This window comes from Alligator sinensis, unplaced genomic scaffold, assembly GCF_000455745.1.
Source record: "Alligator sinensis unplaced genomic scaffold, ASM45574v1 scaffold1133_1, whole genome shotgun sequence".
Lineage (NCBI taxonomy): Eukaryota > Metazoa > Chordata > Crocodylia > Alligatoridae > Alligator > Alligator sinensis.
In genome coordinates this window covers 337,390-351,936 of record NW_005842285.1, presented here as the reverse complement: position 1 = coordinate 351,936, position 14,547 = coordinate 337,390, and the positions used below count along the sequence as shown (strand labels likewise).

The window sequence follows — 14,547 nt, the reverse complement described above, 5'->3', positions numbered from 1 at the left end:
CATGGCATATCCCATCTCCTCCCCATCCCCACATCACCTCAGTCAAGCTCAGCTGGGGACAGCATCGGAAGCAGGCACATTACTCCTCCCTGCTCTGTCCCCACAGATGTCCTGCCCCATCCCCCTGCCCAGGAGCAGGCATGATTAGAGGAAGGGAAGGACCCTGCATGCCACTGTTGTCCCCAGCAGATTCTGGCCCCCATACAGCATGGCTGGAGCAGGGCAGGAGCTGCTCCAAAACCCCCTTCTCCTTCACCCCCAGAGACAGTGGCTGCAAAGGGGGTCGGGAGAAGGGAACACAGAGGGGGATGGAGGATTCTTAGCCAAATTGGGACATTTGTTTTTAAGAGTCCCCCACTGGTGATGGGTATATCCAGCAGGGAGTGTAGCTGCCCCGGCAGCACTAGCTGCTACTCCCACCCCGCTTCACAAAATCCTGGATCTGCCCATCCAGGCTGAGCAACACTACAGTTAATACATTCTCACCAAACAACACTGCAACCATGACTAAGTGGAAAATCCTGGACAAAGACACTGGATAGAGAAACTTTAAGAGACTGGTATTACTCAAGAGGGGAACATTCCTCGCTGTATTTACAGTTCAAGCACCAAAGCGCTGTGCTTATTGCTTGAGCATTTGGAAGGAGCTTGAATAGGGACTAGAGGCCAGCAACAGAAGACTGAAAGCCAGCTCATTTTTCAGACAGAGACAGACAGTAAGAAGTGGATGTCAGCCTATTGGAGCTGAACAATACTGAAGCATCCAAGATTGCATGGGGGGGGAAGAGATCGGCAAAACCTTCCCTCCCCCCCCCCAACCAACTGCACTCCTTTAAGTTGTGCAGCAAACTGGTTTGAACCTTTATATCTGGATTTAAATGCAACATCTGTAAAACCACGCCCCTTCGCCCAAACCACACTGTTCCCACATTTTTGTGGTATTAATCAAACTAGCTTGATTATAGTCAAGCTTAGCTGACTGCTCCTTCTGGCCAAAAGATGACACCACGAACCAGGCAGAAATTTAACTTGACAATAAGACAGATTACAGCACCCTTTATTAGATGTACAGTTTTCCCAATCAAATGGGTTAACCTGACAAACAGAACCAAGACATGGAAGACAATGAATCTGCAGGCTGAGAAACTCTGAAGTCCCTGCAAGACTTCAGTCCAAGGCCTCCACAAGGCTGACCTTTAGTTTTCCTTTCCAAATCCTCAAGTGGGATGCACAAAAGCAGCAATGTGGTTATAGGAACAATCTAGTAACTTTAGAGTTACAATAATCACCTTTGAATTTTCCCTGCCTCTGTACCCTCACCCTCCCAAAGCAGGAGTAATAAGGTTGATTTAGTGCTTATTGAAGACTTTACAACAGCATTTCCCTCAGCTTCTTTTCTCCCTGTAGCCAAATTTGAATGAACTTGGAACAAGCTAGATTAAGTAGTTAGAAAAAAAAAAAAAAGACTAATTTTTAAATGGGAAACTTCTGTCTACAGTTGATTATAATCCATGTTAGGGGTCTTACCATCATTTACTAACCAGTTGTATAAAATGCATTCCAGAAGCAGAAAGAAATCAACTGATTCTCTCTGCAATAGCAACACCTAGAAGGACTTTTTCCCCTCCATTTAAATCTACTGAACTACCCTTTTAATATTATAGTGTAAACTGTCTGACAGAAGATATGAACTGCTAAATACCGACCTTCCCTCCCTGATTTAGGAATGTGACTTTTTCAGTAAAACTAAAAAGCAAACCTTGAAGTGTTTCCATACTTTAAATACATGTGCATGAGGAATAATATATTAAAAAGTTAACAGCATTAACAAAAAGAGTGACAGTTGCTTAACCTAGCTGTTGGACATTTAGCAACTTCCTAGCTAAGTAATTGTGTCAAGCTGAGAGGTAGCAGTGAAGCCTCACACTGGTTTCAGCTTTATGGTGCTGTGATGTGGTCCATCTCCTTCCTCAAAAGTGTGTGTTAGTCTTAAACAAGAGAGAGCAGAAATGCAGTTTCTACATCTCCAACATGATTGCTAGTGCAAGAAGTAAACAGAATTACACTTTTTCTCTAGTCTAGGTAATTGAGGGGAGGAAGGAAAAAAAAGAAAAGTGACTTTAGCAGTGTAGCCTCAACACTTCCTATCAAGGTCATTCTAACTGGCATCTCCACTTTTTTTTTTTTTTTTTTTTTTAAAAGAAGGCTTTAGGTCATTTTCCCACCCCTCCAAATAATTTAAGCATTATGAGAGAAAAGAGTGAGGCCAGTGGGGGAACACAGCTGGCCGGTATTTTAAATATTAAGTGTTACAATACCAAAATAAGGTCCAATTGAGTGTACAAGCTTGATTAATGAATCCTGCATTGACTGTTGGGCAGGCAGAAGCCAACAACCATTGGAGGTAGGACTCCCTTGTGTCAGTTCAAAGTACTGAGACATCAAGTAGATCTTACAGTTGAGAGGCTGAATGAGGGGATGGAGGGTAAAGAAGGGGGAAGAGGAGTGTATAACCACCATACCCAAGACTGAAACTCAAAGCCTTACCAGATATTGGGTTTATCCACTTTTTTGAAGTTGGGGAGTGTAGACAGTAAGTTCAACCCAAAATTTGATGCGTGACTTTTAAACCAATGCAGCTTCGGGAAAAGCCAGATTTCAAAGAAGCATTGAGATACTATTATGAAATTCATATGGGAATACTTCTACAGCAGGCAGAATCACCCCTATAATGCTACATTTACTGGTAAAAACTGTAGCCTTCAATGTTACTGGGAAGGCAAAACCATCTCAGTGTAAAGTGGGCTCAGGTTTCTGCTGACCCCTAAATGGTTCGTAAGTCAAAGTTTTTGCATTTTGAAGAGGCGATACGTGAATAAAAAAAAGTTAATACAGACTTCCTTCCATGAATCCAGCCCTATATCCTTAGTGGTAAGTGTCTTATTCCATCTGTAGATCTTTACAGTTCCCAAGTATCACAGTAAGCAACATCTTCCTTTAAAGCTTTTCTTGTTCTTGCCACTTTTCTTGCCATTCTTGTCTTTGTTTTCTGACATTTTCTTCGCTCTGATTTCCCTCATCAAATCAAAGAATACCTGAAAAGGTGGAAAAATACACATGGAAGATTAGAAGTCAGTTCTGGCAGCAGCAAGTTTGGTTAGGCTACTGATGTCTAAGCTAATGTACTAGGAAAAATGCAGGTAACAGGAAAGCACCTAACGAGAGTGGCTGAACCCAGATCCCCATGTTATGTAGTATATTAAGCAGGGAAAGACAGACTGATAATCCTACCTGGCTGCCAAAATATTCAACAACTTGCTTTGAAAATAAAACCCTTATTTTAATGGATTTCACTGTTAGGTGGAAGTAAAGCAAGCCCTGCATGCCAATGCATAGTATAGTGCTCCAGGAGATTAATATTAATCATAGAAGTACATTGCCAATTAATACATGAAAGTGAAACCAGGAGACAATGAGACCTTTTGTCTAGCACCTTCCAAATATTAAATGAAATAAAAAAATTGGGAGGTTATCCTGATTTTGTGGAAGGCGAGCCAGAATAGATTTTAAGTGATTAAATATCATGTGACAAGCAGAACCCAGCTCTCTGTTCCCAGACATGTACACCATCTAGGTAAGTGTCTCAACTGAAGTCAGGATAAATCATAGCACATGCTTTCTAAAGTTTGGAATTGAATGCAAAAATGTATCTGGAAATTTTGATGGAAAATAAAGTTCCAGGAAAAAGTAATGAAGCAGCTGCAACCGAAGAGCTGGCCTCATCAGAACAACAGCAGAAGGTTTACTGGGAAAAAAAAGTTAGTTTTTGCTCTATTAGTTACAAGTTCAAGTTTTGTAGTTATTTGATAAATAGTTCTTCTTTTCAATTAACCGGAAAAAAAAAAGTTGCAGACATGTCAGGAATAGGGCCTTAGATGCCATGTCTGAAACGCAAGGGGTATGTAAAGGAGGGGGAGAAGAGAAAAAAAAAGCATTCAACAGGTGAAGCTACAACCCAAACCAGTCTTGTTGGTGAAATGAGGAACTGCAATCGGCTAGGCACTTCCCAAACCACAGAGAAGGGTTTGCTGATTCTCAAGCTGCAGACAGAGGAATTCCTGCCAGCTACCTTTCACTAAGTATCCCTTAAGGGTTCCCACTACATTTGTTCAAATTCCTCCCAACAGAGTCATGCTTTGTTGGCATGTCTATCAGTTTTTTTTTCCGTACCCTCTTTGAAGAGGACTTTAATTTCCAGACGTTTCAGAGACTCCATATATTTAAAAACCGCATGAACTATACAAGAACAATCACAAACATTGTCTCCTCAAAATTTAAAAAATGAGAAACCATCCAAGAACCCAAAAGTGAAGTCAGGCTAGAGACTACCAAACCTTAAAGAGAAAAAGAAGAGGGGAGGAGGGGCTGGGGGGAAAAGCAAGCGCAAGTGAGCGCACAGATAGCCATTTCTACTAAATCTCCAAAAATCTCACAAGGCCTCTCTGCAGCTGACAGGACAGCAGATGCATGGGTTGTAGCATGGGCAGCAAAGACTGATTCAGTAAGTCTCCTGCATCTCAAAAATTACCATCCAAAAGCCTTGTAACTGTACAGGGACTTTTGTACACTAGAAAGAGAGACGAAAGGTACAAGTTGGCACGTTACACAGCCAAACACCAGTGAACTGCTTCACTTGCAGGATATTCCTGACAACAAAGTTATTTAGTGGGTAGAATATTGTAACCGTAGCCATGAATTGTGCCTTTGAGCCCAAGAGGCAGGCTGTTAGTCACTCATGTGTCTATGGTTTGACTATAGAAAGAACAGCAACTTTTCTTACCTTATCCACATTTGCTCTAGTTTTGGCAGAAGTCTCTACATACTGCACTCCCCACTCCTCTGCTTTAGTTCTGGCCTCCTCTACAGGCACCTGTCTGCGCTCTTCCAAGTCGGATTTGTTTCCCACCACGAGCAAAGGTATTTTGTCCTCTTCAGCCTTCACGCGCAGGATCTGTTCCCTAATGCATCAAGCATTAAAAATAAAATAGCCGAGTTAGCTGTATCACAGCTTCCTGTACTTGACAAAAATAAAACGCGCATCAGGAATAACTGAATGGCCTTCACAGTGCCAAAGGCTATAGGATGGTCTGATGCATGCATTAAATTTGGCACCCATTAAAGTGGTCACACTGCAGGCGCTGTACCAAGACAGCCCAATCACAGAAATAAGTTATAACTTACAGGAAAGCTATGTTTTGCTCCAATGGAGAGCCATTGCCATTTCCTCCAGCTCTGACTAAAAGAAAGCATCTACAGGCTAAGCAGTTCCCTCTGTTTAAGATACTTGCACCATAATTATTTTTTTGATGAGTTCAAGAAAGAACAGCTATAAATAGGCAACTCACCTGGTACATATCAATTTGTCTTTATCTATACTACAGATGGAAGCAGTTTGATACTATTTTTTGCTTTCAATCTGAAGATCAGCAGGCTTTCCAAGAGAGGTCCTATAAGCTTTAAGCTGCAGAGTATTAGCCCGCTCTACAGAAGCAGAAACCGGAGGTGGTGCACGGGGACCACATTAAGTGAACTACACGAGGTCGTGCCACCAGAGGGGCAGAGCAAAAAACTGCTGTTACCTGGACTTAACCAGGCAAATATCAACTCTTTTCCTTGTTAAAAGACATTACGAAACAGGTTTGGAAGACTGTGTCTTTGAAGGCATCCACTGAAGTCAATTCAAGGGGAAAAAAACCAAACAAATAAGCAAACACCACCTGCACACACACAACCACCTTTGCTACCAATAAAAGAGAAATGATTAAGGTGATGCCATGCAGCTTAATTCTCAAGGATATTGTGCAAATATCCAGGAAGTCAGTTAAATAAAAGAAAAACAAAAAACCACCACAAGTCCCTGCCAAACCAATTAAGACATATTGACAGCAGCATGCGTCAGCAACAACATGCAGCCTGTTTATGTTCCAGCAGTCTCCGAGTGTAGTTTTCTCTTTTAGCCTGCTTTCCATATTGCTTCATCATGTGGCAAGAGAGGCCTTAAGAAGCAGCCACACGTTTTCCAGGCAGCCTAGTCTACCAAGATTAGGCAGAGAAGCTGAAACAAGTAGCTGCTTGCACTTTTCCTTCCCTGACAGCAGATTGCATCTGCTGCCCTGTATGCTGATGGTCACCTCACCTCGAGCACACATTATGCAAAAAATAAGCCATGCTACAATCAATTGAAGTCAAAAGACTCCAGTTTTGCCATCTTAGAGTCACGTAGACAGATGCCACGAGAGAAGAAACAGTAAACAAGAGTGCAGATGCATGTATATTTGGAAGCCCTTCAAACAGCGGGTAGGTTAGTAGTTGTCACGTGAACCAGGTGAGAATGATCTGAAGTGTAGCAAAACCCACTTTCACACCCCATGAAGACAAAATACCTATGCTGTGGTGCATGAAGCAGTGTGAAAGTGGGTTTTGCTACACTTCAGATTGTTCTCACCTGGTTCACATGTAACAACTAGAACAGCACTTCTCAGCCCGGGTGCCTGGGGGAAAACCCTACGGTGCTGCCAGGCCCTTTGAAGTGGCACTGGAAGCACAAGGAGATGAGCAAATAAGAGGCAGGCTCAGGCCTCCGGTGAGGAGATCAAGCAGATATGGGCAGGCTCAGGCTCTCCCTGCCTGGCTGCTCCTCCACCTCCGGGAGGTTGCAAAGCCCTGTAATAAATTTAGTTGTTTTTTTTTTTTTTTATGGGGCACTGCTCAATTCCCAAGATTAACAGAGGGGTGCCTAGCCTCCCAGTTTGTGGAGACTAAGAACCACTGAACGGGAAGATCCCTTTTTGAAAGGATTCCAGAACGCGCCCGTGTCCACAGCCACAGATTAAATACACGGGGGAAGTTTGGCTTTTGAAACAAAGCTTGATATAACATCCAGTCACAGACAAGTTACTGGGAGTTTGTTGTGTGTCAGTGTTTTTCTATTTGGCTTGCAGGAACCAATTTAAAAAAGGGAGGAAAGTGGTTGTTGACATGCAATTTAAACCAGGAGTGCTCAACCCCCAGAGGTCTGGAAATTGTGTGATGGGGGAGCACTGGCAGCTTTAATTGCCCTTGATAACATGGCCGTGTGCACCATATCGGACAAGTGCGAGGTCAGATCAGACTCGGACCAAACCTGCACCATCCATCCAGTCCACATGGCCAGACGACTGGGCACCACCAATTTAAAAACAACGTTTTATCTAATAAGGGAGTGCAGGTAATGCACCTCATTGAGAACACGGTGGGTCTTCACTAGAAACAAAGTGAAAGTTATCCAAATTCCCATGACCAAAGATTAAATCACTCTTATTTACCAGGATCTGATAAGTTCAGAATCAAATAAGGGAGATCTACTGACTTAATTGTCTATTAAAAATCTCTTTTTCAAGCTCCCCTTTAAGTTCACTTCTGGGTCCCACTGTGCAGCAGCCCTCTCTCTGGCTGACAGGAAGGTGGATGCACTGCCCTATGGGAGGGTGCCTTTGATACCTCCCCTCTAAAGTGTCGAAAAAAATGTTTTAAAGGTCATTTTCAGTAGGTTTTTGCAAGCCAATTAAAATTCCATATTTAAAACACCCGTTTCTCCCCCACTCCTCCTACTTCCCTTCCAAAGAAAGCCTGAGGCGGAAGGAGACGTTAAAAAGAAATAAAAATACAATTCTCACAAGATAAAGCTGTAAAATTATTTTACATATTGTCAGCAAGCACCATTTTCTCACTGCTAACTGGATCCAAGGCTATTGAGCTAGTTTAGTAGTAGTTTGCATTGGAGGAAGAAGGCACAAAAATACAAGTCAGTAGGATGGGAACATTTCTAAAAGGCGGATGCCTGCATTTTTGTTCAGAGTAGACTGTCTGTTCCCTTGAGATTTCTGAAAGTTTTAGATTACGTGACAGTTGGAACAAATCCTAACGTTGTATTTACTGTAGCAGTATACACACCGAATCCCCATTTCAGATGCGAGGGGAGGCAGAGGAAGAAAGGAAGATTTGTGGACAATGGAAGAGCCTTGGAGATGGACTGCCTTTTTCTACAGGTCAAAGCATTATGAACTGTAATTAAGCCACCAGATTTGCAAGATCCAAGTGAAATCTAGACTCTCTCTTGTAGGCAATGACTGAAGTCCAAAGTAAGGAGGTATTATGTACGGAGCAGCTCCAACCCAAGGGTGTAGCTCTAGAGAATGAACAAAGTAGCATGGAAGAGAAGCAGGAAACCAAAATATACATATGCTACCATCAAGGCTTTTGAAAGTCAAATTCTGAAGCCCTTTGAGCAGTTAAGCAATTATACCTATGCTTTTCTGTGGGATGATTTGGCTAAATTTGGACAGAACCGCGTTTCAGTCTGCCCTGCTACAACTCCCTGGTCACGTTCAAGCAAAATTCTTGTTTCCAGAAGATCATGTAAAGCTCTGTACATGAATCAGTCCTCATGGCCAGAGAGCACTCTACTGTTCGAGAGAAAATGGTTTGCACAGGCACTGCTGAAGGGGCTGCCAGCACACCAATCATTTGAAGTCCCTGGGCAAGAGGAAGGCTGTAGTCTAATTGTGTTTCAGATGTCCTTGACTTTCAGAAATCTGGAAACAACTTAATGCCTCCTCCTTGGAGTATCGACTTTACTTTATCCTCCAATTCCTGGGCCTTGGGGATCTAGTCTGGCATAGCTTTGAAATGATCCTGATCTATGATGGGTTAAAAGATGCAGTGGTTATGCTAAAAAAAAAAAAAGTTACTGCTATCAGCACGTTTGTATAACAGAAAATTGCATGTTTGTTCAGGCCCTTGAGGTAGCTGAGGCAGATTCAGCAAATTCCAGGATTTGGAGACCAGAGGAAGAGTACCACATGACAAAGGTACCCCTGATCAACCCAGATGTAAATGAGTACATGATAATTTGAGGTCAGAAGTAGACATGTGATGCTAGGTCACACTCATATACGGATTAAGGCAACAGGCCACTTAGGCTCAGGCAGAGCTTTGACCTTCTGCGGGATTGGTTTACTTTTGCCTTACCACATCAGGTAGAAAGCATTCTCCAAATCCAAGTACCCCCAGGAAGTTGGTTGTCAAGAATGACAACTGTGCGGGCCGGTTGCGAGCCGGGCCCTTTTTTGTGCTCTACACGGGCTGTGGCCAGCAGCCCGGGCACGCGGGGTCGGAGAGGAGGGGCGCAACAAGCTAGAATTAGGCACAGACTCGTAGCGGTAGTTTTAAAGATTGTTTACTTACACCAAAGATGGTCGTGGTGTAGGCTGGAAAACTTGCTTGAGTTGCGGTTACAGACAGGAAAGAAGAGAGGCAGACAAGAGTTCTAAACTCGCGAACTCTAGCCCATCCGGTTGGAGGCTCTGAACCGCGAGCCCGTCGTGCCAACCGAAGAAAGTACTCGTCCGAAAGAGCTCTTAATAGACTCACACGAAGTTTGCAAGGCTCCGTGGGTCCGGTCCTTTTGCGCGCAGGGAGGGATACGTCTAGGAATCTATCGGCGACGGGTAGAGGCCAGAGGCTGATCAGACCTCTGTTGCCTGCTTGAAATGCGCTGGGTCCATAAGGATCCACAGCGCTTAGAGATCTTCACACAGCGTGAAGTCTCCTCCTCCTGGTGTTCGTGGAGTCCTCCAACTTGGGCTGAAACCACTCAAGCCTTTTATACGGCTAGCAATCCAATCACTAGCCGCCACATGTGCGTAATTTAGAACTGGCCAATAATGGGGCTCGAATTAGCATACAAATGGCAGGAACTCTTTGCAATGAGCATTTCTGTGCTGCAACAAAGAAATGCACCCTGCAAAGAAAGCTTCAAATTGGCGGGAAATTCTCCCTTGCACCGGGGTTCTCTTTTGCAGCAGAAAACTCCACTGTGCAAAGAAGCTGTAATTTAGCGGGGACAATTTAGCAGTGCTGAAGCACACAAAAACAAAAATCACACCCTTTGGGTTGTGACAACAACCAGGTGAAGTCTTGCAGGCTGGCTCTTAATCTCAAATTCATTCTGATGAGTCAAGTCTGCCGTGTTGGATTGCCCTGTGATAAGCATCACCAGGACAGACAGGTTTTTCTTTTGCCTGTGCCACTAACAACCTTACTTTTGCCCTGATAACGCTCTCTGCCTTCATTCTTACTCTAAGTCTACCACCTCAATTCACTCTGGAGTAAAGTGGGCACCAGCTCCTCCAGCCTTGAAGGCTATATGGGTGTTTTAGAAAAGTTTCCCTTGGGAGCTACCATTACAGGTTGTTGGGTTTTTCGTCACATGCAGTTGGCCAAAGGAAGCCTTCAGTTGCACTTCCTACTGAGTGCAGAGAGCCGCAGGTGTGTGTATAAGCCAAGTCTAGGGAACCAGGCTCAGTACCACCGACTTCAGGAATTATGTAATGAGGGTCTGCACAAATGATTAAAGATGGCCTGCATTTAGCCCTTTTGCCTTGTCCAGAGGCATTATGTTCCTCCGTACATCACTTGTGCCACGTGTAGCAGTTCAACAGTTCCATCATCCTAGATGAACAGCACAATCTCCAGAAACACTATAGCCTATCATAGTGGCAGGCAACCTTAGTTTAAATCTAGTGGTCTTTTGCTTCATTCCCCTGCTGCTTCAACCAGGTCTCAGCAAATAAGTTCAGAAGCCACACCAAGAGGCAGGCTATGTTGCAATCAAACTACAAATGTGTTACATGCATGTGCTCTACCAGTCAAGAGTGCTACTTTGAAGCCCATTCATTATACAAGCAATGAGAGGAGAACTGAGGACAAGCAAGTAGATAGCTACATTAAGTAGGACCAAACAGGATGTAACCTACTTCTACACTGTAGACAGTGGTAGTCAACTGCTAGAAGAATGAAACTAGTATAGAAATAGGAAGAACTCCCTATTCACTTCTATCTAGGGTAGGCAAGAGATTAAAAGTGGTGTTCAAACTTTTCATGCAGATAAGCAAGTTATATCATCGTTGACCTTCCTGAAGAAGGGACTTTACTTCCGGTGTGTCTCAGGTACCATAGTCTGAGAAACAGCCTGGCACTAGACCCAACCCTGAACTCCACTGGAGCTTTTGTACACAGCTACAGCATCTGCGTATAGACACGTGACAGAGCGGCTAGTAGTCCAGTTTTCTGTTCTATCAGGTAGCCAGCAGACATCCTGCAGCTGAAGTAGTGGAGACAGATAGGACTAAACAAATCTGTTATGGCATATGCTAGTTGTGCAAATCTAGCTAAAATATCTTTTCATCTATGCCAGCCTAGATATGTTTTCAAGCCACAAAACTAGATTAGAGAATATTTAAGATTAGATTTGCACTGTCCCAATGCAAGCAGAAGTTAGATACATGAACTCAGCTTAGTTCAGCTGAGAATCGTTTAACAATTCCTGCAAGAGTTAACAAAATTTAGTACCCACGGCACTTTTGCCTATTAGTAATCCATCAAAAGCAGCTATTCATTTTGCCAATCAAACCTGCTCCTCCTAGGAAAAGGACATGAAAATGAAAGGGATTGAAGCACTCCATTTTTCTCCATCCCACTAGATAGTAGGTGCTTACCGGAACTCTGCTGTTGCTGTAAAGGATTCATGCTCCGTTATGGAGAACACTAGCAGAAACCCCTCTCCGCTGCGGAAGTAGTTGTCTCGAATGGCTGCATAGTCCTCCTGTCCTGCTGTGTCCAGTATGTCTATCTGGACCTCTTCACCATCCAGAACCACTTTCTTCCTGTAACTGTCAGCCTTTGTGGGTTCATAGTCTTCCACAAACTGAGGGGCGTAAGAAGGGAGTTAGTTCACAGCACCTCCAACTTTGTCAGATGTGGCACTCACCTCAGCCTATTCCTCTCCATTTTCATAATGATTAAAATAGCCTTTGCAGGGCTTTTTTTTTTTTTTTTTTTGGATCACTATCATCTATTTAAGGCCATTTTTTGGTTCTAGTGTCTTAAGGGGAATTAGCAGATTGAAGGTCATGTCTCTGATCCAGGCCAGAGTCCACACATCAGAAGCAGCTCATGCTACATGGCATTTGTTACTCTGAGTTTATTTCATGTTCAGCAAAATATGGGTTGTGCATTTTATCAAAGTTATGTCAACTTAGGCCAAATGAACTGACTTGGGTATAATTCCCCTGACTCTTAAGGCCTTAATAGTTACTATAGTAACTCTTACGTAGGAACACACCACAGCTCTGTTCAGAACCTGATGCAGGTGTAGAAAACAGCAGCTCAGCTATTAAGTGACAGCATACATCACGAGCACACAGCTGTTCTCTAAATCTGCATTAGCTGAATATGGTTTCTAAATGAATTTTAGAAGATTCAGGTGCTAAAAAGTTATGGCTGGTGGCTGGTTGTCAGGTGGACTCTGCGTCTGAGGGCTGACAAGTGCTTCCCTAGAAAAAGAACCATTTTCATATGTGTTCCCTGAACTCAATACAAAGTAGGGTTTTTTTTATCGTTAGGGCAGGACGATCTCTAGGACACGGAGGTGGCTAAAGGTGTAGGCAATGAAGCTCTGGCTGGGGCATATCCTGTATGCAGATTTTATGATGGAATGATTTGCCACAATAAGACTGCCAGTCAGAGAGCCCAGAGCCAGGAGTTAGTTTAATTGACAGTTAGGGGGAGAAGGACAACGGGGACGGGACACACACGCAAAGGAAGCTGCAATTCCCTACTCCCCAAAAATACTCTGAAATTTTGAGCTTCCCTTGTGAAGAATACGACTCCCTAGTATGTTAGCAGTAGCCACTAAAGTCCTAGAGACCCACTGACAAGATATCCTTCATTGAAGGCAGGCTTAACCCTTATCTGCTGACACTGGGACATTATATAAACCATTATATTCTGGTACTGCACTGTTTCCTCATCAACATCTAGCTCAGGTCAAGAGTGCTTACTTGATCAAGTTAGTACAGCTCAGCTGTAATATCTTGACATCCTAAGACTACTCACTCTTGCAATGTTGAGAGTCAAGTGGTTGTTAAAATAGCCTGCATGAGAGTAACTAAAGTTTTCTCGTTAGAGAAATTCTGATGCTTCCTACCAAAAATAGGAAATACAGAACCGAGCAAGATGACAAGGTGTCCAGAAAAGTACCTCTCTGGAGATGCGTGCAGCCATCCCCCCATACCTTACCTCGTCATACATGAACTGAAGTGTGAGTGCCGACTTGCCCACACCTCCACTGCCAACCATGATTACTTTGTGGAGAGCAAGAGAACTCTGGTTCTTGTTCTTGCTGGCAGCCATTGTCCTGGTTCTCTACAGTTCCTGCGTGTCAGACACCTGACTGAAGAGCTGCAAGCAAGGAAGAAAAAAAAAAAAAAAAAGCCTCTTTCAGTCATATGAAAGAAGACTGTAGACTTTCTACCCATTTACATAGTATAGCAGCCTCCCCTGGAGCAACAATAACTGAAACAACTGTCAGTTATTTCTGAAGCAATCCTAAAAAAGGCAAACTTCCCATGTATTTGCTATATTGGCAGGGCTGAGCTCCGTTGACATGTAGCACCGCAAGCATTTTTTTTTAGTGGTACTTGGTTGTCAAAAACTAATATAGGGTTGGTGCCATCCTACTGGCTCTTTCCAGGCTTTAAACGGTTTTTTTTATTTTGTTGTTTTAATGCAGTGAAGTTGCATCATTTTAAAATTGCTTGTTCAATTAGTTGCAAACCTACAAAGGGACTACATGAGAACCCTGTGGCAAAATGAAACTTCTGCTTCCTCCCTTAGAAGAGGAACAAAGACGATGCTTACAACAAAAAGCAAAATTTGGACCTTACACCTTTGTAGAGGTTTATTTAAAAATTCTTCTGTGCAGACAGTACAGGCTATGCCTTAGGTAGAATGGAGAACTTGTCTTCTCTTGAGACGTTAACACCAAGAGCAAGCATTTACAAAAAGTAAGTAGGGATGTTCAGTTCACATTTCAGTTGTTAGTCCCGACACATGCCTGGTACTTATGCAGTTTGTATTTTCTTTGCTTGTTTGATATTGCACATTTAGGTCTTTGTTCACCTACCCTCTGCCTCAAAAGCAGCAGCTTTTTCAGGACTAAAACACAGTGGAAGAAAGCAGGTTTCACTTCCATTCCTTACTCAGGTTTGTGGAAGATTATCTTTGTAGTCCTGCCAACGATGGCCAGAGTAAATATTCTGTGCCAACGGGGGCCGACTTTCTTTTGTGGCATGCCTGCCAAAAAGTTAGTCTCACATTCTGAATGCCACTCCCATCCCCTTCCCCTGCCCACCAGGCTTCTCTGCTTTCTGCTCCCTACCCTATGGTACCTGCCTCATCTGCCATTGGGTTTCCCACTCCAATCTTGGCATGGGCCAAAAGTTCAGTTAGAGGAGTAGAGTGGAAGGAATCAGCCACAAAATTATTACACGTTGGGTGCATCTACACATCGCTGTACAGCGACATTGTTACTACACCATGCTTTAGTACTTCCTTCTGGAAGGAAGTAACTGCCCATACTGCGCCATACAGGTGGTGCACACTTAG

The 14,547-nt window shown here is 43.4% G+C and overlaps 1 protein-coding gene across 2 annotated transcripts in view; it reads right to left on the bottom strand.

The window, feature by feature from the left end:
• Positions 1-1,041: 1,041 nt before the first annotated feature.
• Positions 1,042-14,547, bottom strand: part of RALB (RAS like proto-oncogene B) — a 63,410-nt gene continuing 49,904 nt past the window's right edge. For both annotated transcript variants that reach the window (XM_006028032.2, XM_006028031.2), the window contains exons 2-5: positions 13,180-13,341; positions 11,598-11,806; positions 4,841-5,018; positions 1,042-3,095 (exon numbers count right to left, since the gene is read on the bottom strand). In XM_006028032.2, coding sequence (XP_006028094.1) covers positions 2,976-3,095; positions 4,841-5,018; positions 11,598-11,806; positions 13,180-13,293 — 621 coding nt within the window. In that variant the 5' untranslated portion in view covers positions 13,294-13,341 and the 3' untranslated portion in view covers positions 1,042-2,975. The remainder of the gene's footprint in view (positions 3,096-4,840; positions 5,019-11,597; positions 11,807-13,179; positions 13,342-14,547) is intronic.